Genomic DNA, 27,866 nt, shown 5'->3' with positions numbered 1-27,866 from the left:
TATGCATACACATGCACACATACATACACACACCCACCCATCCACCCATCCATCCATCCATCCATCCATACCTACATATATACATATATACATACATACACACACACACACATACATACATACATACATACATACATACATACATACATACATACATACATACATACATACATACATACATACAAACAAATGTAGTCAGTTTGTTTCACTCATTACAACTTGTACAGTTTTATTCAGACATAAAGCTGAAAGTAAACTGACATGTTTACTAAACAATACATACATATGAATAAAGTTTATATAAATGATGGTTACAGTACAGCAGTTGTTCCATGATATATTTTTCAACAAAAACTGGTAAATGTATCGGTATCTATGGTTACACGGCTATAGAATCCAAACACTAATTGTTGATAATAATCAGGAAAGACTTGGAGTACAGTACAAAATTGATATAATGACATGTACATACAACTTTCACTAATTTCTACTTTCACCACTTTCCACATATCTAATACATGAGTATGAAAATAGATGTGAAACTCTCTGATAAAAGATGAGTATTAGTTCCAAAAAAAAGTCATTTTTGTTGATTTCAGCTTCTGATGTTGATATCAGAACTAAATGATCCTGTTTCAATTCCCATCAAACAATTGGAAGTTGTAACATCTCATTCCAGAAATGAATGGCTTGTGAAACATACAACTGAAATATGGTAAAATCTTTTGATAAAGTCTGAGGCCCAGAAATCTAATGACCTGTCTTGGCTATTTTGATATAATACACAAACAGTTCTGTTATAAATTTTTAATTTATTTGATTACCAAACTGATGAATATATTTGGTCAAGAAAACAAAGATGGCGGCTCCTGGTTTGGATATGAACAACCCGAAATTATTCCATTATTAACCGTTCCTGCATGATCTGTTTTGCTCTAAGTCTACATGTCCTTTCCATATCTTCAGATACACTCTCTGTCGTTGTAAAGTAGACTTTCAGTTTATCATTCAATGCATGATAAAGCTATGGATGTAAATAGAATAAGAAATGCAATGTCAGATGTTGACCATGTGAACAGACATGATATAGAGAGTTTTGCTGAATCACACTATCTTGAGCCAATTCTTGGTACCTGCAGTGGCATTTTACCTCTAGTTAAAGAGTCAAAAAAGACTAGGTCAACTTATTCCCACACACGGCTATAGTAATGCCTGTGTAGTGCGTTGAGTGAGGTCTTTGTGTGACACCAAAAAATTGAATGTTTATTATTTTTATGACACACCTAGGTGGTCAAATCTATTTCAGGTACCAAGAAGTATTTGGATATTAGAATAACAAAATTTTGAACACAGTGTGGAAAGTACTACAGAATTACAAAATTTTGGGCCAATTGATCAAAAGTAGGAATCACAGTTTTAATCCACCTATTTGGGGTTAGAGCTACAAAGTTTTCAGCCATTTTTTGAAATTCTGAAGTTGAGAGTTTTCCGTTAGTTAGTCAACGAAACTATACAGAACTATGACATCATGCAGTGTTTTTCCTTACCTGTTGAAAGTGAGGGTCTCCTTTAGATTCCTTCAGTATATATAACAATTGATCTATGGCAGTGTAGGGTAGCCACATATTACTGGCTTGGCTGCCCTGTAAACAACTCTACAAAAAAAAGATAGGGTATTTAGTAATCAGTTGTCTACATCCTAGCACTGTGTTTACTGATTTCGTCATAAATTTGTATAAAGTTCATCTCATCAGCTATCAAAGTAAGGCGGGTCTAGCCAGTTGTTTCTTGTGTTACACACAATCTTTCAACAAACTCATCTTAATCCATCCATATTGTCTTTTTAGAAGTGCTGCTAACTAACAAATGTGTGAAAACAACCTGTCCAAATTCAGTTGAAAGTAATAATGGGTTAACCACATGAAAACCTCTAATAGCCTTACTTACCTTCAAACCAAAATGTTCCTTCCCTTTACCAAGTACTGCATCTATAAACTCTAAAGCTAAGTTGGTAGCTTCTTCAAGAAGATCAAAATTAATGTACAATTGAAGCAGCTCCGGTGTGTTCTTCCTCTGCCAGGATGTAAAAGATATGAACATTTAGAGTTGAATGGTATACACATTTTGATTGGTTGATGTGATAATTCAGGTGATAACTCAAGCATACATTATCCAACAGACATTCCACCTCCCCTCTCTTGCCGACAGTTTTTTATCTTGTTGTAATATTTTCATATCAGTTAATTAAAATGGATCGACTAGTTTCACAGCCAACACATGTAAAGGAATCGTTTATTGCACATAAATATCACCAGTTTAATATGTGAAAAGTTTTTTGACCAAGAAGCATAATTATGCATCCCAACCCCTCATTCAGTTGGATAGGGTAGAGGCATTATCAACATAATTAGTACTAATGACCAAAAACTTATGACATATAAAAATAATGACAACAAGAAGGTAGTGCTAAATTACCTTATATGAATGGATCAGCCAGCATGGTAGAGGTACTCCAAGTGAAAGTAATTTACTGGCAACAACTTTACGATAACCGTTTTCACCATCACTGTCCAACCTTTGGAAATAATATTCAAGTAACCTCCAGGACAATTCTGATGCTCTGTATGGGACAACAAGCGATAGCACATATTTCATATACTAAATAACATTCTACAATTACGGGACAACAAGACTTATCATATACCTATGCCCCTGTGTACATTATAGTACATATGTTACATTTTTATCTTTCTTTCTTTCCAATACTATCTGTAGTGTACATCAAGCAACTCCCTTTCTTGTGGTTGTAATGGTATTGCATAATTAATTACTTCATTTGCATATTAATGGTGGGTCACCTTAGTTTGTTATTAGTCATTAAAATTATGTCTAAAATACCACTTCTAAGTTCTAAGTGACATTCTCTGTACCATTTCACATCTAGTCTATAGAACAATAATTTATTTTGTGCAAAAGCATTGAAACTCATTTTTGTACCTCACAAAGTGTGAATTTGACAGTTAGAAGCAACAACACAGCTCTTAAGGTTAACAGTTTGAAAGTTAATACATAGAAGGGGGTGTATTCTATAAAAAACAGTCAAGTCAACAAACCTTATCTCTGTCGTACTGCTCAAGTGACTGGTGTCATTGACTGTCAACCAGTTCCATGCATAACTATCTGAGCTGCCATGGCAACATCTGCAGACAGAAACCATTGTAAATGAGATTGCATAATGTCAAAAAATGGGTGGGAGTTTGTTTTAATACTACAAGTCATAGGTCTAGATAATCGTCTTATCTGATGGATAGAACTGAACACTTTGAGCACAATCTGACCAAAAATCTCACAATGAGATGCCGTATTTAAAACTACAAGATTTAGTAGTACTTACTTTGATACTAGTGCTTCAAAAACTGAACTGTACGCCAGGTTAAAGTTATTGCATATTGATATGGCAGTGTCAAATAATCCTGTCTTTACTAACATGGAGACTGTCTCTTCCGCTGACATTACTGGACCTAGGATGGAAAGATATCATAAATCATATCTATCTTTACTGCTATCAACTTTAAATGCTTTTTAATTAATATGGTAGAAACGTAGTATACCACTCAGTGTGCTTGTTGTAGTAAGAGTGACATTCAAGCAGGTAAAATCTAATGGTAAGCCCTGCACTTTTTACTAGTACTTGCCTATTACAATGAAACAATGCAAGTGTTGGCAGACTTCCCATCTCTATTCTTAAACCTTTGGTAAAAACAGTTGATATACATTTTTTTGTACTTTTACAACTCCTGGATTCACAGATGATACATGCGACCCTATTGTCATATCATATTTGTAGCCAACATTATTACATCATTTGATACTTCTTTATCACTTGAGGCAAATATATAAATACTGAAAGTATGCCCTCTATGGATGTATGTGGAAAACTAGAATGGATATTTATGAATTCTGTGGAAAGCTGACCCCTAAAATTTGATGTACTTACTTAACAAAGCAAAGACAGATATTATGTTATTTAGGGGTTTCCTACCTGCCATAAAACCAGCATCGGGGTCATACTGAATCAGTTTAAGTCTTGCCGATGCCAGCATATACTCTTTCTGTAAGTCTCCTATTTCTAGTACTTCTATATGTTTTGTCACTGCAATCAAAAATCACATTTTTATTTGATTATTTGAATATTATGTCTTTATACACATTGCCAGCAATGTCATCAGAAAACACAATCATCTCCCCTTGGTTCTGAGTGTCATACTAAAGAAACAAACATTTCAGAGTATTAAGATATATTTTGTGAAAACCCAAAAAAGCAATCTCTTTAGAAAGGCAAAGTGTTCATTGTTGAACAACAACAACAACAACAACAACAACAATTTCTTCAGAATTGAAATTAGTGTTTTTCTTAAGGCCAGTATTTTAAAGTTTGAAACATTGAAATTTCCCAAGTCATTTTACTAACAGTTCTCCATCAAGATTACGGTACATGTACTGAGTATGTGAGACTTTAAGAGTGTTACCATATTGTACCCATTCCTCTCTTTAATATCAGGGTTATAAAATATTAACACAAAACATTGGAAAACTTGGGAAGCAATTGTGTGGTGATAAGTTTTTCGACAAATGAGGGAAATATTGAGTTTTCTATCTACTTTACTTACTTGGACTGTGTTCAATCATTTCACCATCATAGTTTCTTTTTGGAGACATTCCAGGAACATCAATATCCTTGATTATTAAAAATAAAAAGTAAACAAGTACATAAATAAAAATAAACAAGAAAATGAATGACTAAACAAAAGGGTGTAGAGTGACATCCATGAAATGCATGGCAAACTAACTATTACTGATACTAGTAGTGAAACTTGTGGTGTTACAATCATTAATTCTAACAATAACTTGTAACACTTTGATTAAAGTTAATAACCTGTGGAGTTTGAACACTTTGATTAAGTTACTACCTGTGGAATTTGAACACTTTGATTAAGTTACTACCTGTGGAATTTGAACACTTCGATTAAGTTACTACCTGTGGAATTTGAACACTTTGATTAAGTTACTACCTGTGGAGTTTGAACACTTTGATTAAGTTACTACCTGTCGAGTTTGAACACTTTGATTAAGTTACTACCTGTCGAGTTTGAACACTTGTTCTTTAATAAAAGAATGATCCTATTTGATCCCTGTAGTTCCACTGATAAGATAGTAGTAATCCAAGATCATGGAATTCAAAACATCACGATTTAAAGTAATAACTTTAAAACTGGACTTTGATTTGCTTTCTATCATTGTATTTGTGAATATGTATCTGTATATGAAGTCATTGAAGTGGAAATCACCAAAGTCTGCATCAAGTATAAGTTTTGGACACTTCCATAAATGTGATAAAGTTTATTACAGAAACTACCTTACCTGTTGTATATTAGCAGGTGATGGTTTAGTAATCCATGCATGTCTAGGATTAACTAGATGTAATGAATTAATGGCAGCAACATAACATTTCACTTGTCTTTGTAAGCCTTGAAGTCCTGGAATTTCTCTACCAGCTCTTAGACCATACTCGTACATCACACTACCAGCTGTAGAAACAATGTGATACAGTCAGTGAAACTAGTAATTTCTCTACCAGCTCTCAGACCGTACTCATACATCACACTACCAGCTGTAGAAACAATGGGATAATCAGTGAAACTAGTAATTTCTCTACCAGCTCTCAGACCGTACTCATACATCACACTACCAGCTGTAGAACCAATGTGATATATTAAGTTAACCTATTCAAAACCTATTCATAGATCAAAACTATGCTGGTGAAACAGTTCAACTTGTCAGATATACTGTTTCAAATGTAAATGAATCATAAGCATTACTGCAATGGTGATAAAATGACAAACTATTGGTTAGCACTCTGTGTGTAAAATGTCAACTTTCAGCTCAGCATTTAAAACTTTTTGACAAAGACAAAATTAAAACCTGTGACAATCTTGTAAGCTATAAACAAAGGTTGTGTTGATTTGAAATTCCAGTGGTAAACTGTATACACTCACCTTTCCTGTGATTACCTCTATATACATGGAATGCATACAGGAATTCATAATATTTCTGAGTTCTCAGGTCCACTGATCTTGCTCTAGATTCAACTATACTTACAAACTAAAACAAGAAACATATACATTGCTTCAATTCTATGCAACAAGTTTAATCGATTAATTAATGAATTGAGAAAAGAGACTGCGACAGAGAGATACTGAGAGAGAGAGATACTGAGAGAGAGAGGAGAGAGAGAGAGAGAGAGAGAGAGAGAGAGAGAGAGAGAGAGAGAGAGAGAGAGAGAGAGAGAGAGAGAGAGAGAGAGAGAGAGAGAGAGGGGGGGGGAGGCAGACTTTTTCAATAAATCTTTACAGTACATGTAGACTAATTGTTCATGAAGTGACACATAACACAACATATTCAGAGTTACCTTATTGTCCAAATTGACTGTTTGGATTTTAACATTTCTAATGGAGTTTATGTATTCTAGCATTAAAACTACTACCAAGCTATAAATGATGGAGTTTAAAGAATAGCAGAGTTAGATATCCTATACATTACCTCATCTTCAAGATCTATGTATGGAAATTCACACAACTGTTGCAGCTGTGATCTCTCAAATAGTACAACAATAAACTGACGTAGACAGTCCTTTCGTCTGAAAAAGACAAGGAAAACAGAAGATAATTCATACAGGCGACCTCTATGCTCAACAAGTCAAAGGCTTCAAGCACACAAATGTCAGAGTTCTTCTTTACAAATCCTGAAGCATTACATTACATTTCCCAACTTTTATGGTCAAAGGTACCTGAGATTTATGGCAAAGACTTCTTGAAAACATTTTACTTATTTATTACATCTTTTGACAAAATGTTAAAACACACACACACACACACACACACACACACACACACACACACACACACACACACACACACACACACACTCACAGACACACACACACATACACACACACATATACATACACACACACATATACATACACTTACACACACATGCACACACATACATACATACATACATACATACATACATACATACATACACATACACACACACAGATACACAGAGACCGACAGACAGACACACACACACACACACAGATACACACACACACACACACACACACACACACACATACACACAGATACACACACACACACACATACACACACACACACATACACACACACACACACACACACACACACACACACACACACACACACACACACACACACACACAGATGCAGACAAACACAACCAAAAGTAAACAGTTTAGGTTACCTGATTGGGTCAGGGTTAGCAGTCATTGCTACATATGCTTCCTGGTTATGTCTTAGTTCAAGGTGATGTTTGAAGATTTTAGACCACAGGGATGGCTGTAATTATAACCACATGCATGTACTTAAAGTTAAAACATCCACTCTGTAAGTGATGGTAAGTCATTGTGCCATCTAAGGTTTATTGTGTTATATGGTGTACGGTAACATCAACTGCCCTCTGAGTGAAATGTTGTGTTTTCCCTAACTTTGGTGTTCTAAGTATTCATCATTTTTCATGCTTAGTAAAAATAACAGTAAATTGAGAGAGACATACACCATACACAAGTACATGTAAAGATACAGAGACAAATACACTTGACCTTGAGTCTAATACAAGTAACTTGACCTTGAGTCTAATACAAGTACCTTGACCTTGAGTCTAATACAAGTAACTATCAAGTTCCCGAAACTAAAGGCTACAATTATTTAGAAACACTACTGTAATGTCATTAGACTATATGTATATAACCCTTAACAATATAGTATGATGATCACATCACACTAAACAGAAATGATTCTGAGGTCAAAGGTTCAGTACCAAAGAACCTGAAAATTTGAGTATCTGCACCCAAAGTGTTCAAATGACTTCAATAAGCAGAGATAACTCCATTATTCATACCTATCACATATTCTCAATTTTCCTACAAACCAGGGGTGGTGGATTTGAGAACCCTGGTATAACCAAAGCAGGGAAATCTGATCAAGATTATTTATACCTTGACTTTGATGTTGTCTCCTTATAAAATGACTGGGGAACCTTGGTAAATTGAACTCACCACCTTGAATGATATATACACATATACACTATGTAAAGTATTAATATTATGGGTTATTTTGTACTGTTCTTTGAATGCTCACATAGATTATGTACTCACAATGTTTGGATCTTCATCATCAGCAATACTGAGAGCTGTCTTGGCAAGAGAAATCACTAGATTTGGTATGTTAAACTGTTCCAATAGTCTCAGCACCTGTAAATAGAATAATAAAGTTTTAGATAGAACCATGAAGTATTTGATTAAATGTAAACATCAGCGACATCAGTAGAATTATAGTAAGACTTCAGATCTATGCTCAGATGGTCACTGAACAGAAGGTGAAGGATGACAGTGTCTACTGTTCACAGTCCCTATGGTACACAGCTCCCTAGAGAAAGCTCTCAGGTACACAGCTTACAGCTGCTTTTAAATGTTAGCACAATGTCCTAAGGGTCTAGCAGCTAGACTAGGACATCAGGACAAACTGGACAAATTAACTTAGTATAACAATTTGAAGGATACTAAACTATCACTTGCTATATTGGTAGAATCAAGCTTGGTATATAGGAATAATACACAAATGTGATTCTAAGACACAATCATATACATACACACATGCATGTATGCGCGCGAACATACATACACACATACACACATATGCACACACACACACACACACACTGACACACACACACACACACACACACACACACACACACACACACACACACACACACGCAAGCGCGCGCAATCTCTTTTACCTTTAAATAATAAATAACTTGTAATGCTTTAGTGTCTCCGTCATCAGTCTGTATCAGTTTATTAAGTAGGAATTCATCGGTGACAACTCCATGTGAGGCTAACTGAAAGCATTCCACTGCTTTGTACGGCTCATTACAGTTTAGATAACATTGTCCTAGTAGGAAATGTCTGGATGATGTATTCCACTCACACCAATCACTCAAAAGTTGGATATATTCCTAGGTAAAGTAAGACAGATCAAACAGAACATAATTTTAAATTACTTGTGTGACTTGACTTCACACTGGGTCATTTCTTTTTTCAAGATCACAATCACAATATTATTAATGTGAATTCTGTTTGGATGTGTTTGTTTTTCGAAACTGATTTTTTGACAACCATGTCATTTTATACTGAATGAAATACTTTCCTGTCCTTAAGAACAATTGTATTAAACATTTACTTCTGTATGTGTTAGAGTGTGTGTGTGTATGTGTATATACATCTGTGTGTCTGTGTGTATGTATAAATATGTGTTAATACCTAGTATGTACATATGTGGCATACACAAATGCATGCCAAACCAATGAGAAACTATTAATTTCTGAGGCTACTTTCGCAGAAATGTTTTCAAAAGATTCACTGAGATTGTCACTTATTGTACTTAGTGCATACACTTCTCAATGTACTTCAATTGATAGAACAAAATGAAACCCCTGTCTACAATTCAGTCTATTTTAAGAAGAAAACCTTACCTGAAGTTGAACATACTGACATTTACCAAGGAGAAACTCACAGAATAGAAAACTACTACTGATAGGCCAGCTGATTTTCACAAGTTAAAGAAATTATGCGCACATCATTTGAATATTTTGACTGTTGTCACTTTTGAAAGCAGTGAGCCAGATATCTTTTGTCAGATAGTTGAAGAACACACACTTGGATCAATGGTCATCTTATATCCATATGCAATGTTGTGTGTTGTTGTTGTTGTTGTTGTTGTTGTTGTTGTTGTTGTTGTTAATATCTGAATTCAGCAATATGCAAATTGCATCACTAAATTAGCAGCAGGGGTAGGATTTATTTCACAGAGGGTGTTGTGGCACTGAGGATAACACATAGAGATGATTTAGTAAAAATTTCCTACAGAGGATTCAAGATATGTATTTTTTTTTAAAAAAAGAAATCAATAACTGTGCTTGGCAATTTTTTGGATTTCCTACAAGGGTAAAATCTCTTTCTCTTGACAAATATAAAGACAAAGAGATTCAGGTATTAGTGATGTAATCAGCAGAAGTTTTACCTATAAACCATTTCAAGACATTCTCAAAATGGCTGTATACATGTCAAGCACAGTAGGACTCTTTACAAGATCTCAAAGTTGAGTAAGTTATCGTCAGAGTTGCTATTTTTATCAAAACTCATATTTATGTAAATGATAGTAGCAATCAATACAAGTATATTAAAGGCAGACACAAGCCTGATTGGACTTTTTTCTTTTAAAAGAAAGGATACATAAGTCTTGCCAGTGCACTGATGGCAGGTAATAAGACACAGTTCCATGTCTCATTACTGTCTTCCCTGATATGGTTTGAATTAGTGAGTGAAATCCTGAGTTGTGTTCCACCAATACCATGTAGAAACACTTCTACCAATGACCCACAGGATGACTCTAAATGACATGCTGCATTGATACCAGATGAGTGGGTTATCTCCAGTGCTACAAACTGACGTAAACTAGATTCACTAGAAAATAAACAAATAACCAATTAATGAGAATACAGAATATATGTAGTTCATAGGAATACTTCTAATGAGGACTTTGCAAGCTTTAATCATTCAAATTTTCACAGACTTGATTTCTCTCTCATATCAATGATTTGGTGAGCCAGTAGACCAACATGAATCCAAATACACTGGGAAATGCAACAAAATCAAAGCCACAATGACATGAAGTGTAAGCATTATGTTAATGTCTGATTTAAAATTTGGGTAAGGAAAACACTTGGCTAACAGCAGTAAAGCCAATAGATACTGTGATAGGCTAGCATACAGACAAGTTGCCATTGGTAACATGAATATTTAATGAGTAACTTACACTGTGTTGGTTTCAGGCTGAGATGATTGGCAGCAACAAAGCCAATAGACACTGTGATAGGCTAGGATACAGACAAGTTGCCATTGGTAACATGAATACTAATGAGTAACTTACACTGTGTTGGTTTCAGGCTGAGATGATTGGCAGCAACAAAGCCAATAGACACTGTGATAGGCTAACAAACAGGTAGATGTCTTAGGAATAAGATCTAATTCAAGTTGGTTGACACCTTCTGGATTTATACACATCTAGAAACAAATGAAATGGATTTAATATATGGGATTACTGACTTGGGGATTACTGAAAGGGTAGATGGGATTACTGACTTGGGGATTACTGAAAGGGGGGGGGGGAGGATTTGATGATTATTTTGAGGAATGATAAATATTGGTTGGTAGTGCTATTCAAGTAACAAGTAGTGCTAATTTAAGTAACATACTGAATAGAATGGAATAATCCTCTCTAATTCCAATGTCTGCATAAAGTAAATCCATACCATGGTTTCTGAATTGCCCCTTTAAAGGCCCATGTCGGATTTGAATTGGTATGAAATACACTCATCTGGAGTTATGGAACATAAGAATTATCTTTTTTTTAATCCTTATGCCTCTACTGATAAGATAGTACTAATCCAAAACAATGGGATTCAAACATTGGGGTTTAAGACTTTAGAGACTTCCTTCTCAGTCTAGCCATGGTCAGCTTGTTGCCATGGTAATCACATTACAATCACATCAGGTAAGCTGCTCTAAGGCCAAGGTCAGTAAGACTACATTACACTTTGCAAAGAAAAAAATAGAAATTAATATATTTCACAATCAATCAACTGCAATTCTAATATTTACACTCTCTGTCTTACCTGTTTGTCAATTTTCTGCATGAGATACATCAATATCATCAGATCACTGCACAGTTGAAATCTTTGGAAGCTTGTTTGTTTAAGTACTTCGGACAGAATGACGGCAGAATGTTCACTTGCAAACAGATGACTACAAATTATATGTCGACCTGTGTCCATCACTGCAGTGCACAATAACAAATAACTCATTGAAATAAAAACTATGCTTTATGTTTTGTGTTAGAATACAGAACGGAGGTTGAAAGTCTTTTACACTTATACTTCACATCTAAAATGGAAGCATATATCTGACGTAACTGCCACATATGGCACAATTTATAACCCCCCTACTATATGTACAGCAACACAGGGTAGCAGTACTACAAACATCACCCAAACAGAGTGCATCAAAACTATGTTGAAAAGGAGATCACTGGTCTACAATAACTTCACAAACACAGGTATGAACTGAGAATGTTGTGACAGGCCTGTACACAATGATGACATGACACACACTTATGCATAGAAGATATTTGACAGTCAGGTCTAGTCTGCACACACAACCAGCCAGACTAAGACATACACAGATACATAGACACACACAGAGACACAGACAGACAGACAGACAGACAGACAGACAGACAGACAGACAGACAGACAGACAGACAGACAGACAGACAGACAGACAGACAGAGACAGACAGGCTTATTCACACATATCCCCCACACACATCTACACCCCCATCCCCACCCCCCACCCCCCACACACACAAACATACTGTACAATATTAGAAAGTACTAGATGTTTTAATGGCATGAGACATAGATAATTGTTACTGGCCTATACACGGAAATGACAGCAGAACTACACATAATGTGACAATAAAACTAAATCCACAGATATAGTTTACCTGATTCTTCCATAGACAATGCTTCAGGCATTCCTTGAGCTACATCAATACCACATAGTAGTCTCTCTATAGCTTTAATAGGTTCCATCATGCCTTGAAGGTAATCCTGTAACTCCCTCTCAAACTTATATACAGCAGACGATGTAGACTGGATATTATTACTGTAAAATGACGATGTATGAATACATGATTGGACATTACAAAGCAGACCAGTAGTTTTGCTAAGGGAGGTAAGTGTGTCAAATTGACCAGAGTTCTCCAGGTTATTTACCTGGCTTCACTGCCAAAACCACAGTACAAAGTTTGGAGTTTTACTAAATATTTCATTCCATGTGTTCATACATACTGTTGATGATGCTGAGGGTGACAATGATAGACCTATCACAAACTACTCATTTCCCTACCTTGCTAAGAGTTAAAGCCGAACCAGTTGCAACTGGTACATTTTTTGAAACTATATTTTAGCTCTCATCCTAAGCAGTATGAAATCACCTGTAGGTAAACGTATTTGTGTACTAAGCAGTATACATAAATATGGAACAATAAATTTTTGGGTCCTCACCCAAAATCCCCAATATTTTACTGAATATGTTGTTTGTTGTCTGATCAAAAAAATACTACTCTTGTTAAAACTATACAGCTTTAATAAACCTATAGCGAAAACACTGAGAGTCAATGTTCTATTTGTCTGTCTATGAAATATATTAGATTTCACACTCACCTTGATTGAACCAATAGATTACACGCAATCTCCTGGGCCATATTTTCTGGTGGTTCTGATTGGCAGATATCGAATTGAAAACCTGCTTTCATTTCTTTGCTCACATTCTCACTGACCAATCGGATGCATTTAAATAGAGTTAGAATATCTTCATCAAGATGCAGCTCTGTCAACAACAAAAAGATTACAACTATCAGAACTAACAGATAACACAAAACTTATGTGTAAGGCTGAGTACATTGAAAGGTAGAGTACACCAGTGGCTTGTGTATATACGTAGCACAAACTTTAATATCAGCTCCAGTAGAGGAATGCTAATCCTGTACATGTCAAACACTGAGTCATCATTTTTTGACAGCTAAAGGGTATAAATATGAATCTCATCTACATACTCAAAGCTTCCAATTTTACCATATGCCTGATTGTGTTCTGTAGGTCAGTTCAGTAGCAATACTTACCATCACAGTAGAGTGGTGCTAGTGTCAAGTCTGGTGGACTAGTACTATGTGATATGTACAATTGTTCTATTGGATCCATAGGCCGAAGTAAGGAGACATTACCCTGTTGAGCAAACAAAGTCAAATATTAAAACATGAATAGGTGTCAACAAAGCAACATAGGAATGATTGCAAAGACTACATAGGGGATCATCCAACATGATTTAAATTCTGTGGTTGAAAGTGTCTCATTATTTTAGTTCTATCTCTCTTTCTCTTTCAGTAAAACAATGCAGTGAACATAGCAGGACTTTGGTATAGATTTCCTTGAAAGATAAGTGATTCATTTTACCTTTTTAAGATACACAATCAATCCTGTATTTTGGTCAATAAACAGTCCAACTGGTCTGTCAACAACCTGTATTGGAATTAATGAACAAACAGAGATCAATAAACAGTCCAACTGGGTATGTGATTCTTGTGTTGTAAGTTTCGTTACAAACTCTTGGTTTCCTATTCAAGGAGTGAGTTATTCCTGTGTTGTGTGTATTTAGCATTTTGTCTTGTATATTTGTCATGTTTTGTTTTCTTTTGTTTATTGTTTTACTGTGTGGCTGGAGTGTTGTTTGTCTTTGAAATAAATATATGTCTGTAACTCTATTTGAAGGGTCTTGATATTGCTTATCTGTCTGTCTGTAACCTACATCTTGATCCTTTCCTGTGTTATCCCTTGAATGTTATTCAATTCATAGTTTGTCTGTCTGTACCCCACTATTTTAAACACCCATCTGTTTGTTTGTTTGTAACCCACTGAATACTTACCTCTTGATATTGACTACAATTTGAACAGAATGTCTTCCAGCACTGTAGTTGTACTTGAAAGTATTCATCCAATGGTAACTCATAGCCTCTGGAAGCTTTCTGCACTTCTATTTCCATAGCAGTGATAACTTCCTGTTTTAACACATCTAGGCCACGTCTAGAATCCACAGGTTGTTTTAATATCTGAACATGTCAAATAAAAACACAAGTTGAAGACCTCTTCATTAGCACACTCACTTACATCTCAAATCAATCATTAAACAAACAAATGAATAAATAAATAAATAAATGAATGAATGACTGAATGGATGGATGGATGGATGAATGAAAGAATGAACAAATGAACAAATTAATGGACCAATGAACAAATGAATGAATGTATGTATGTATGTATGTATGTATGTATGTATGTATGTATGTATGTATGTATGTATGTATGTATGTATGTATGTATGTAGAATGAAAATATGAATAAATGATTGGATGGATGGGTGGGTGGATGGATGGATGAATGCATAAATGAATGAATGAATGAATGATTTTACATCCCATGGACATACTCTTAGTGATCTTAATATGCACTTGTCTCCATCAAACATCCTGACATTGTACTAACAGGCAGCTTTCAAAAAGTTAACATGTTTTGAAAGATTATAAATTATAATGATAACTTACATTACTGAGTGTTTTGGCCACAGCATGTGATGAGAATCCACTTTGATGAAATATAAACTCTACATAGGCTTCCTGTAGAAAGTAACAAGTGTATTAGAATAGCTGTAAATGTCACAATCTTAGCCCTCTAAGCCACATTTGACACCAATGACACACAGCAATTACTTTGAACATACGAACATTTGGTGTTCCCTTATCCCTTACTATGTGGTGACTCACAATTTTCATCATTTTGACCCACAACAAATTTTGTCTTTAACTAGTGCTATCACTCAGTGTAGTTCAAGACAATGACCACACATTCAACCTACACACATTTATACCCGCATAGTGCCTTTAATATCTAATATTTCTGACATCGTTGTTAACCATGTACACACAACTGCAAATATGAAAGCGTTGACTGAAGCTTTTGACTAGAACCCCAGGCATTGTATTATCTACTATTTTGTTGACTGAACAAGCACTAGAGTTTGTCAACATGTACAAACTTTCTTCATTGTAACTTACTCTGGGGTCTTGTAAGGGAGGTATTGGAATATCCACTACATCAATGTTATGTAACATTACTGAATCCCATGTGCCTTCCATACCACTGCAATTACAAGAGTCAAAGAACTCAACTTATAGGGTACAATTAGTTAAAGAATTGATGGGAATTTCTTCCTGTGTTCATTATTGTACAGAAGAACTTTGACTAAATATTCATATGTATGACTTCTCAAAGTAGAATCTGCCTCAGGGACTCAAATATCCCTGAAAATCAATTTGGAGGTATACCATCTTGTTCCAGTGCCTTATTTGTCCATAGAGCTTAGTCATTCTAAAATGACTAAATTTTGTTATCATTTCGACCTAGATTTTAAAAATTTGTATGTGAATTTCTTATTGGTTTTTTACCTGCGAATACAGTATAACTCAAGTTATAGATAGATCAGGTCTTCCTTTTTCATAACTTTTAAATAAAGTAGATTTGGTTTTGGTAAAACATTGCCTACTAGGTTCTATGTAAATTGTAGTACTTTACAAAGTATCTGTATATACTTACTCATCATAGGAAATAGATCTAATAGCTGTTTGACCATCTGTTGTTGTAAACACTGCCCAAATCTCACTGTCAGTTAGACTGAAATCTATCAAACTGTCCTACAATACAAATATGCAGGACATAATACATGTATAAGTATGCAGAACATAACATGAATGGGACCCATCAATCTGTCCATTGATGGAAATATACTGGGTCAAACAAAGAATTTTTTTTAATTCCATAAAATTAGCAGGCAAAACACAGGAGTAGCCGGTAGTTTCATTCGGCTACTGGCCGTTATCTACATCTCTGATGGTGTAGCTGAGATATGCATGACAAAAGACTACACAGGTGTACTGGGGGTGGGGGGGGGGGTGCAAAGACCTTGTAAATGTAATAATATTTTTATTAATCTATGAAACTTACATTCTGTGTATCAATAGACGCCAATGACAGCAGTCTGTATTGGCCATCCTCCAATACTGGTTGGAAGACACAAAACTGAAATGACAAAAAAATAAGGATACATGAAAAAAGAAGTCAACCATGTTTATCAAAGCACCAACATAAGTTCTTACATTATCCCCATAGCCAAGTTACATGTAGATAGAAACTGTAATAATACTGGATGTGATTTGTCATTGTGTACATAGTCAATCTGATTAAAATCTGACGTAGTGAACTTGGCATGACTTGAACTCCTATGGCATTTTGTCAGATGTAGGAAGAAAGTGTTCACTCACAGAACAAAAAAGAACAAACGACAATAAAAGTAGGAAACAGAGGTAACTAAAGAAATTGTACCAAGTTCCTTACAGATTTTAATAAGATTAGTATAGAGTTACAACTTATGGCTACAAGATCAAACAAATTAATTCTGATTCTTTAACTTGACATTCATATACAAACTGTTCAAATGTACTAAACACATCAATTCCTTATTTGTGATCTATTTTCAAAGATATAGATAGATAGATAGATAGATAGATAGATAGATAGATAGACCAATAGATAGATAGAAAGACAGACAGACAGATAGACAGACAGACAGACAGACAGATAGATAGATAGATAGATAGAAGACAGATAGATAGATAGATAGATAGATAGATAGATAGATAGATAGTTAGATAGATAGATAGATAGATAGATAGATATATAGATAGAGACACCTAAAATTCCTTACCTGTGATCTGTCTTCAAAGCCTAGATAGACAGCTAGCTGTAGATACGTAGAACTACTACCCAAGGATTTCCGAATGACGTGATTGGTGGCTGCTGCATTCTGCAGTTCTTCACTATTTGGTATATATTCCAGGATATCACAGACAGTAACACATTCATAATCCTAGACATATCAGAATAGTAACATTTTGTACATAAACAGAAATCTTGTGAGATGCATTGGTATGGAGAGATACTTCTCTTACATCTTGTTATGTGCTTCATATTGATTGAAATGAAGATTGATGAATATTATCATTATAAATCTGATAACGTTATCTCTTTTGATCTCAAAATAATCAAATCATGGTAAATCAACAATCTAAGATATTTTTAAATCAGTGTAATCAACAACACTTTGATCTCACCTTACAAGACCAGACTCTGACTTTGTGATCACGGCATATAGTAAATATCAGCAACTCCTGGCCAACTGGATGAATGAATAAACTCAATACTGCATCAGATGCTTCCTGGCCTCCCCTATCATAACGAAAATAGTGCCAATGACAATGAAGCACAACTGATATATAGAATGAATATTGTGGATAATTCTAGCAACTTATATGAAGCAGTAATATACATCATTACAGTGATTTTGCTAAGGTTGAGAAACCATGATAACAGAAAGAAGGAAAGGGGTAAAAATAGCAGTGTTTCCCCATAGAGTCAATGGTAATTTTGTTGGGAACCCAGCTATTAAAATGACATGGGAACCCTGGTAGATTTTACCTGCTTACCACCCTTGGCAAAAACACTGTCATCATCCGATAACACCAATAACTGTTGCTTCGTGTACAAGCTACCTGAAGGTTTAAATACACTGCAACTATATTTAATTGTAGGTTTCCTGTTTTGTTCTTAACTAAACATACATGATTGATGGATTGAAAATATGAAACTTATATAGTATTTTAAAACCCAAACTGTCTGTGTGAAACTTCTGTGATAGTTTGATGAGGTGTGAAAGAAGTAAATGAATACAATTATATGTGAAGCTGACAAACACAATACACAGACTGTATTGTGTGAATTCAATTTACTGTCTTAAAAGACTCAGTTTCTCTGGAATGGGATTTTTAAAATGAATTGCCCAAAGATATTTTGGCAATAAAATTTATATGGAAACTCACACAATTTTCACAATTTTGAATTAAAGAATATATTTAGGATTGGCAAATTAGATTAGGGTTGGTCAGTTATCAGAAATACATTTTGTTATTTGGCCTTACCGTACTGATGTGAGGAAATATCATCACGGATACAATGACTACTGTTACAGTGTCTCTCCAAGTCTGATATATCCTTACACACAGTCCTTTCATTGACTGCTATCAAAGTATAAACAAGTTATGACTTACCTAATCATGGATGGTACAAGACCAGTCCACAATCTCTGCATCATTGATGCTTGTCTTAATTCATGCTGGGTAGCAATACCTGCAAAAATGGTATTTCATTCGGTTAATAAAACTCAATATAATAAAGAATGAGAGATGTACATGCAATGAGAAACAGACCCAAAACTATCAAGACATTTTTATGACTTCGATCAAATCCTCATAAACAAGTTTATGCCACATGTTATTAGAGGGTGATGTATCTTATTGTTGTATGTGCCAAGATCATATCAAATGCTTGACTTTGTAGCATGAGCTAATATAATTTTAGACCCTTCTGTTTGGTTGTAGCTTGAAATGGTGAAATTTACTCACAAGTAATATCTACCAAGTATAAGTATGTACACAAATAATTACCTTGAATTTCAACTGGTGGTAACTTCACCAATAAAATACTTCCTATATTTGTTGCAAAGGCAAACAGAGCCTCCCCCTCATTTGTTACCCAGGATGCACTAGTATGTGGTTCATGAACATGAGCGCCACCTTGTGACAGGAACTGTGTGTTCCTAGGATCTTGTATCATAGCAACGGAGATTTCAGCAAAGATTGACGGCATGGATACTGGTGTCGACAAGGGGACCTAGAAAATTAAAAATTATCAGACAAAAAACATATCACAATTAGTGACTAATCCAAGCACATTAAATTTATATGGTTACACTAAGATTCATACACAAGTTCTCTTCTTCCACTTTTGATTGAGAAACAGACATGTTTTGAACAAATCACTTGTCCTTCTTCAGTGTCTAACTGGATCTGACAGAATGATCTATATTTGCTGAGTTTGTTTGGATGAGGTAAGACCAATCTATACTTACAGATCTCTGTAGTTTGTTTGGATGAGGTAACACCAATCTATACTTACAGATCTCTGTAGTTTATTTGGATGAGGTAACACCAATCTATACTTACAGATCTCTGTAGTTTGTTTGGATGAGGTAACACCAATCTATACTTACAGATCTCTGTAGTTTGTTTGGGTGAGGTAACACCAATCTATACTTACAGATCTCTGTAGTTTATTTGGATGAGGTAACACCAATCTATACTTACAGATCTCTGTAGTTTGTTTGGGTGAGGTAACACCAATCTATACTTACAGATCTCTGTAGTTTGTTTGGATGAGGTAACACCAATCTATACTTACAGATCTCTGTAGTTTGTTTGGATGAGGTAACACCAATCTATACTTACAGATCTCTGTAGTTTGTTTGGGTGAGGTAACACCAATCTATACTTACAGATCTCTGTAGTTTGTTTGGATGAGGTAACACCAATCTATACTTACAGATCTCTGTAGTTTGTTTGGATGAGGTAACACCAATCTATACTTACAGATCTCTGTAGTTTGTTTGGATGAGGTAACACCAATCTATACTTACAGATCTCTGTAGTTTGTTTGGATGAGGTAACACCAATCTATACTTACAGATCTCTGTAGTTTGTTTGGATGAGGTAACACCAATCTATACTTACAGATCTCTGTAGTTTGTTTGGATGAGGTAACACCAATCTATACTTACAGATCTCTGTAGTTTGTTTGGATGAGGTAACGCCAATCTATACTTACAGATCTCTGTAGTTTGTTTGGATGAGGTAACACCAATCTATACTTACAGATCTCTGTAGTTTGTTTGGATGATGTAACACCAATCTATACTTACAGATCTCTGTAGTTTATTTGGATGAGGTAACACCAATCTATACTTACAGATCTCTGTAGTTTGTTTGGATGAGGTAACACCAATCTATACTTACAGATCTCTGTAGTTTGTTTGGATGAGGTAACACCAATCTATGCTTACAGATCTCTGTAGTTTGTTTGGGTGAGGTAACACCAATCTATACTTACAGATCTCTGTAGTTTGTTTGGATGAGGTAACACCAATCTATGGACACTGCTGACTGTGGTCAATAAGATGATAACGTTGCTACGAGTCTCATGGATGCTGACTCCAGGCAGAGCTGGTGAATCCGGGAATTGCAGGCGGACAGCATTACCTGATAAGTTATGATCTAAAGATAATTCCACTAACTCTACTGCATCTTGTTTGGTGTGCCTAAAATAAACAACAACATAAAACATGTGTAAGCCTGGAAATATCACCAAAGGTCAAAGGTCAAAATTGTCCAATGAACTTAATATGTTAATATGTGTATCGATATGCAGATTATGTAAATCAGTCTACACTTTTTTTAATTGTTGTAAAATTCTGTAACATGCCTTTTTGTGATGGCTGTGTATTTAAAATAACAACTTTTCACTGCGATTCTGTGTCTATACTGTTAGGAAACCATAGATTTCTAGTACCAGAGAAAAAATGGACAATCTGACATATTTATATAAATAAATCTATCAATGTTGAATTATTTGCACTTGTATGACATGCTTGTGACTACACTAACAAAGGTATATCAAAGAACTAATATTTCAATTTTGGATTTGTGTTTTCACAAAGCAATTCTTTCTTTTCTTTGGCCTAAGTACCAACAGATATATCATGTACATGTAAAGTGAACACACTTGTCAAAAGTTGCTCTTTCTTGATCCATCAAAATCAACTGCCAACTATAAAGTTTGAAAAATACACATTTTCTGAGCTGAAATTTTTGTAAACTAATATCCATACCAATATGGTCACTGCAGTATTCCATGTTCTCCCTGAACAATGTAGAAAGGGGTAACTACAAGGAAAATAATACTCAAAACCACTTCTTTTCATGCAAATATTGTATCAAAGGTAGTGTACTCTTTTTCTGGTGTGCATATGTAACTCCAAACTTCAGAAAGTGTTACCAGTCTCACTTTCCTCTTGTGAAAATAATTTCCAGGGAATACTCTGAATATAGAGGGACTTACCAATAAATGAAACGATTACTTGATGGCGTATTTATCTTGATACTATCTTTGTATCCATAACCACCACCACTGTCACACACCTTGATGTCTTTTAGAATACTCTGAGGTACCTCTGTAAAATATTAATTGCAATATTGTATGTCATTTCATTCCTGGTCAACATGTTCGTTTTGTAAACCATCATTTAATTCTATTGATCAAAAATCTAAATTTAAAAAAAAAAAGTGATCCACATTTTAACAAGTCCTCAATCAATTAAACAATAGTTCCCACTACTTAGGGGCAAGATCAATACAATAGTTCAATGCATAATTCTTTCAAATATATTTCTTTTAGATTTGGGGTGGGGGTGGGGGTTTGTCCATTGTAATTCTAATCCAACAAAAAGTTTTACTTTTTATAGAATGTTTTGTACCCTTAAATGCTATGATTCTACACATTATTAAGTCAAATCAAGAAATTGAAGAATTTTCACCATAGTAAATGCATGGCATTGAAATACATTCATGTGTCAGTTAAAGAAGTTTTTTTTTCACTAAATAGTAAATACTGGCTTTGTATTCATATATGTATGTGTGTGTGTGTGTGTGTGTGTGTGTGTGTGTGTGTGTGTGTGTGTGTGTGTGTGTGTGTGTGTGTATGTGTGTGTGTGTATATATATTATAGCTCGCGCAGCGGCTCAATGAATAGTACGCATGCGCGTCGTACATACTACGCGAAAAAATTTGGTGGTTCTCCCATGGATGCATTGCGGCGCGCAGTGACTATGCATGCGCCTTCCATATACTATGTGCATTCTCCACGCGCTACCGTACTCTGGTCGTCATATAGGCGACACAACATCGCCATACATTGCAATATTGTAACAGTAGGCCTGTTGGCACGATTATCGTAACATTGTAACGAGTATCGAGGCATCACTGTACCCCTAGAAGAAATTGTTACACTATTTGAAAGTTTGACGGACGGTACGTGATACGGACCACTGATGACATATTGCAGTTGAATTTCCGGGTTGTGGAACTGCGGTTTTGACATTTATATTGTCGATAATTGAATATATGTTCCAAAAAGAATAACTACTTTCCTATGTTTGTTGGTACAGTAACATTCCTAAATCATCGAGTTGAATTGAGATATCGCGATGTTCGGCAACACTATGATGTCAACAAAACATTTGTCCAAAGACCAACGTTGGCTGATTGAAAATGAACAATATTAACCTAATGGCTATGAAGTTTTTTAAAACCAACAACTGCAAAGAGTGTTGACTTTCTTTAAAATGTTTTGTGACATATTGTGAGAGACGTTGTTAATTACTTTTCGTCCATGTCAGAGATGTCATTCAATAAAATAAATAATAATGGTCAACACCCCTGGAAAATGACCCAAATCAAGTGTACAAACCCTGGCCCAGGCAGCCTAACCGGCCAGTCACAAATGAATCTACCCTGCACGAGCTTATGGGCTTTGCCTAGTTATGATATTATCATAACTAGGCAAAGCCCATAAGCTCGCGCAGGGTAGATTCATTTGTGACCGGTTGCCTGGGCTGCCTCATGATGATATTGTAGATAGCACCATCTGCGTGGAGAATGCACATAACATAACATATAGAATGCGAATGCGTAGTCATTGCACTGCAATGCATCCTTGGGTAAAACCACCAAAAAAAAAATCGCATAGTATATAGGACGCGCATGCGTACTAGTCATTGAAATCAAGCAAGCTATGAAATCAAGTTTTATTAAATCATATTACATTATATTACATATTGTATATTATATATTATATCATAATTATTACATTACATGTAAATTACAGTAGTTCATACTTTATCATATTGTTATACAAAGATGTATAATTATATATTATTTGATTATAGATGTCTTATTGGTTGGAAAGGGATTACACATAGAATACCTTTGACAATATACATATCATGGACTTTTGAATTTGTTTTGCCAGTGAGGACATACATGTAGGACCATGCACGCTTTTCCATTGAAATAAACTCTGTAATTATGGGCTATTATTTCACAAGGCATATACATCCAAACTCCTCGATATATGAACATTTGACTAAACACACTAAAATATGCATGCGCCATTTATACCGTTTGAAAACTGGAGGCCACAAAATCTTGCATTACGTACATAATTTATAGGAGTGGTGATTTGACAGAAAACAAGACACAATTTGTACTTCAATACCTAAAGGGATACTTTGTTGTCATGAATCATACCTAAATTCTTACAAGAATAATAACAATTGTACATCGTAATAGGAGAACACAACTGCTCCTACAGTCACAGACAAATCACCACTCCCATAAATTATATACGTAATGCAAGATTTTGTGGCCTCCAGTTTTCAAACGGTATAAATGGCGCATGCATATTTTAGTGTGTTTAGTCAAATGTTCATATATGGAGGAGTTTGGATGTATATGCCTTGTGAAATAATAGCCCATAATTACAGAGTTTATTTCAATGGAAAAGCGCACATGGTCCTACACGTATGTCCTCGCTGGCAAAACAAATTCAAAAGTCCATGATATGTATATTGTGAAAGGTATTCTATGTGTAATCCCTTTCCAACCAATAAGACATCTATAATCATATAATATATAATTATACATCTTTGTATAACAATATGATAAAGTATGAACTACTGTAATTTACATGTAATGTAATAATTAAGATATAATATATAATATACAATATGTAATATAATGTAATATGATTTAATAAAACTTGATTTCATAGCTTGCTTGATTTCAATGACTAGTACGCATGCGATTATACTATGCGATTTTTTTTTTGGTGGTTTTACCCAAGGATGCATTGCAGTGCAATGACTACGCATTCGCATTCTATATGTTATGTGCATTCTCCACGCAGATGGTGCTATCTACAATATCATCGTGAGGCAGCCCAGGCAACCAGTCACAAATGAATCTACCCTGCGCAGGCTTATGTTATGGGCTTTGCCTAGTTATGATATTATCTGCATAATTGAACCCATTACAAGATATAGTACATACGTACTAGTACATGAGACTGACATACATGTGTGTTTTTTAAATAATTCGGTTTACTTTTTAAAGGGGTAAATAACAACTTCTACGTTTTAACAATAAATACTGGAGTCAATACATAGATTGCGATTCACTTCGTCCCATTTTCAACTCGTCCCATTTCAACTCGCCCCAATTTCAACTCGCCCCATTTTCAACTCGCCCCATTTTTAACTCGTCCCATTTACAACTCGCCCTAACAACACTAGGAAACGTTTATAAATCTAAACGATACATGGACTCGAAGTACGGGGACCGAAACATTTACATGATTTTACCTATGTAGCCAGTCGAAGCGTAACATTTCGTAGCAGAAAGTGGTGTGGGTTTTGGCTAAGTGTTTGGTAGATCTAGAACTTATACTAGCACAACAACTTTAAATTTCCTCAGTCATCGAATATCACTTTTCACATTAGGACTTAATGTTTACAACCCAAATAAGAAATAAGAATGATAATAACCAGGGAGAATATTAGTGACTGACACGCTTACGACTTCCGCGCGTACGGGTTTTGGAGACGGGTCTCCTCTCCCTAGTTAACGCAACTAAGTATTGTAGTATGTGTTTACAGCGCAAGAGGTACTTCATTAGTGGAATACGAGATACCACAGACCCTCCAAACTGAGTACTACTAGCTTCGATTTCATATATGCACAGGTAAATTATATTTCAAAGAGTTGGGGCGAGTTGAAAATGGGGCGAGTTGAAATTGGGGCGAGTTGAAAATTGGACGAGTTGAGTGGGACGAGTTGAAATTGGGACGAATTGATCCGTCACCAATACATACACCTATTTAAAGTTATTTTATGTCTTTGCCTGTCTGTCACTACGTCTGTCACGCGAACAAACTTACAATGTAAACCAGTCTTTAACGTCTTTAGAATTTATTATATATCAAACGTTGGTGTAACAACGACAGAAGCAAGATTTCAACTTTCAAAGGGGTTCTACAAGTCAAAGACACAGCTAATAACACTACTTCGATGCTCAAAGGTAACTATAGAACATCGAACACTGGAACTGTGACATTAGAGAACAAAGTACACACATGTGTGTGTTAATTAGATGCACGACGGTCTGTGTTTGATAGTGTAGCCGGCATACATGACAATGCGAAGGAAAGGAAATTAAATTCCAAATTTAAACAATTCCCGATATTCTGTGATATCAATATAATTAGTGATCATACCTGTGTGCACAGTCAGTTCCTTCCAACGTAAAGATTCAAGGTTGTTGAAAGGCACTTCCATGTAGCTACTGGGTGCCGCCATTTTGAATGTTTCCCGCCTCTCTTTGACGATAGAGGGCAGTCTTTGGTCGGGACAGACCTCTATCGATATCATGATCCTTGCAATGTCATAATCTGGCTCAGGCCTCATGTAAATACTATTAAAATATTAGCATATACTTTGTAATTGTATTAAATTTACAATTTTCTTTGTGATATGGATTACAATACAACCCTTGCAGCAGTTGTCTAGATATGTCTCTGATTAGAATGTTGTTTACCAGTGGTGGAAAACTAAAAGGTGCCGAAAAGTCTTCTCCTTATCACGCTATCGATTGATAATCATTGCTACAAAACAATGGTGTGTGCCGCTGATGTAGATTCATGCCATGTTCGTATATGATATATGACTAACTTTCACAGACATAACAAACAAGGGATCGAGTGAATCGACATCAGAGGCACCCACTATTGTTTCTGATATGTATCAATGTATGTTAGTTTGATAGTGTGGTCATAAGGAGAAGATTTTCTGACAGCTGATTTTATATGTAATTGTCAACTACTGTTGCTAAAACGACGCTGTGATGAACGGCATCTCTAGACAAGTGCTTCAAGAGTTGTGTCATTTTCCATAGACAGGCAGGCTCTGGCTCTCTCCCATCCCATCCCACCCATATCCCATCGTCTCTCTCTCTCTCTCTCTCTCTCTCTCTCTCTCTCTCTCTCTCTCTCTCTCTCTCTCTCTCTCTCTCTCTCTCTCTCTCTCTCTCTCTCTCTCTCTCTCTCTCTCTCTCAACATTTTGTTTATTGTACGAGATATTTCTTGCACCGAAACTCTGTACCTGTAGTATTTCGACACGGACGTCCATTAACCAGTAATTACACCCTATTTACTCACCGTTAGATGAAATTACTAAGAGACGAGAGACAAATTTTCGATCTTGGCTCTCTCTGCCCCCCCCCCCCCCCTCACACACACACACACACGTTCTTATACATTATCTCTAATCGCATTCTTGGCTCCTCCATACCTATTGCAACTCTTTACTTCGAATTTCTCAACACTGATTAATTATACATGACGAATCACCTCAATTTGAATTTTGTGTATATAGTTATTTTTTTAGAAGAACCAAGGTACACAAGACAGCTCAGACCATAAACGTTCCAATGCCACCAAATATTATAAGCTTACTGTAGGCAGCATAATGTGTGGCCGGAATTACAATGCTAGTCTATCATCAGAGAGATATTTCCTGCTAGTAGTAGGTGTAAACAAATCACATGCAAACTAATCTCTACCTACTGATCCGAAAAATAACTTTTTTTTTCTGCGTCAGTGCATAAATAGACCCTGGAGTGAACATGGTCTGTGATTAGAGAGATGTAAATAGGCCTACGATCCCAGAAACCCATTCTATAATTTACTATGTATTTGATAATCTCATTGCTGTTAAATCCACAATATTCTGAAATACATCGCAGATTAAATTAAATGCAGCTCATTTCTACCTACTGACTTATTAAGATTAAGTCCCTTTCAGCATTGGTTGGATTAAGGCCTATACATTCTTAGAAACGTTTGCTTGTTTATCTCTTTCACAATCCTACGGGCGGCCTATTGTAGAAGTCAACATTATCGATAAATACAT

At 35.4% G+C, this 27,866-nt stretch overlaps 2 protein-coding genes across 2 annotated transcripts; both read right to left on the bottom strand.

Annotated features, from left to right (window-relative positions):
- Positions 1–344: 344 nt before the first annotated feature.
- Positions 345–19,565, bottom strand: LOC144434460 (nuclear pore complex protein Nup160-like). The gene is made up of 31 exons (XM_078122911.1): positions 19,397–19,565; positions 19,001–19,079; positions 18,008–18,122; positions 17,602–17,763; positions 16,842–16,916; positions 16,434–16,531; positions 15,896–15,980; positions 15,386–15,457; positions 14,711–14,893; positions 14,241–14,306; positions 13,910–14,012; positions 13,452–13,617; positions 12,731–12,891; positions 11,842–12,002; positions 11,097–11,230; positions 10,400–10,630; positions 9,640–9,709; positions 8,905–9,123; positions 8,261–8,356; positions 7,348–7,442; positions 6,601–6,697; positions 6,057–6,162; positions 5,422–5,588; positions 4,671–4,737; positions 4,043–4,153; positions 3,395–3,521; positions 3,114–3,200; positions 2,476–2,620; positions 1,948–2,073; positions 1,548–1,655; positions 345–1,024 (listed from the first exon to the last, which is right to left on the bottom strand). The coding sequence occupies exons 1-31, from the start codon at positions 19,563–19,565 to the stop codon at positions 896–898; spliced, it is 3,810 nt and encodes a 1,269-aa protein (XP_077979037.1). The 3' UTR covers positions 345–895.
- A 1,278-nt stretch (positions 19,566–20,843) lies between these two features.
- LOC144434367 (nuclear pore complex protein Nup160 homolog) lies at positions 20,844–26,254 on the bottom strand. The gene is made up of 3 exons (XM_078122818.1): positions 26,173–26,254; positions 21,903–22,014; positions 20,844–21,102 (listed from the first exon to the last, which is right to left on the bottom strand). Exons 1-3 carry the CDS (start codon positions 26,252–26,254, stop codon positions 20,844–20,846), a joined length of 453 nt encoding a protein of 150 aa, XP_077978944.1.
- Positions 26,255–27,866: the final 1,612 nt, after the last annotated feature.

Source organism: Glandiceps talaboti, chromosome 4 (genome assembly GCF_964340395.1).
Source record: "Glandiceps talaboti chromosome 4, keGlaTala1.1, whole genome shotgun sequence".
NCBI lineage: Eukaryota > Metazoa > Hemichordata > Enteropneusta > Spengelidae > Glandiceps > Glandiceps talaboti.
The sequence above is the reverse complement of the archived record's forward strand: the minus strand, read 5'-3'. Positions and strand labels throughout refer to the sequence as shown.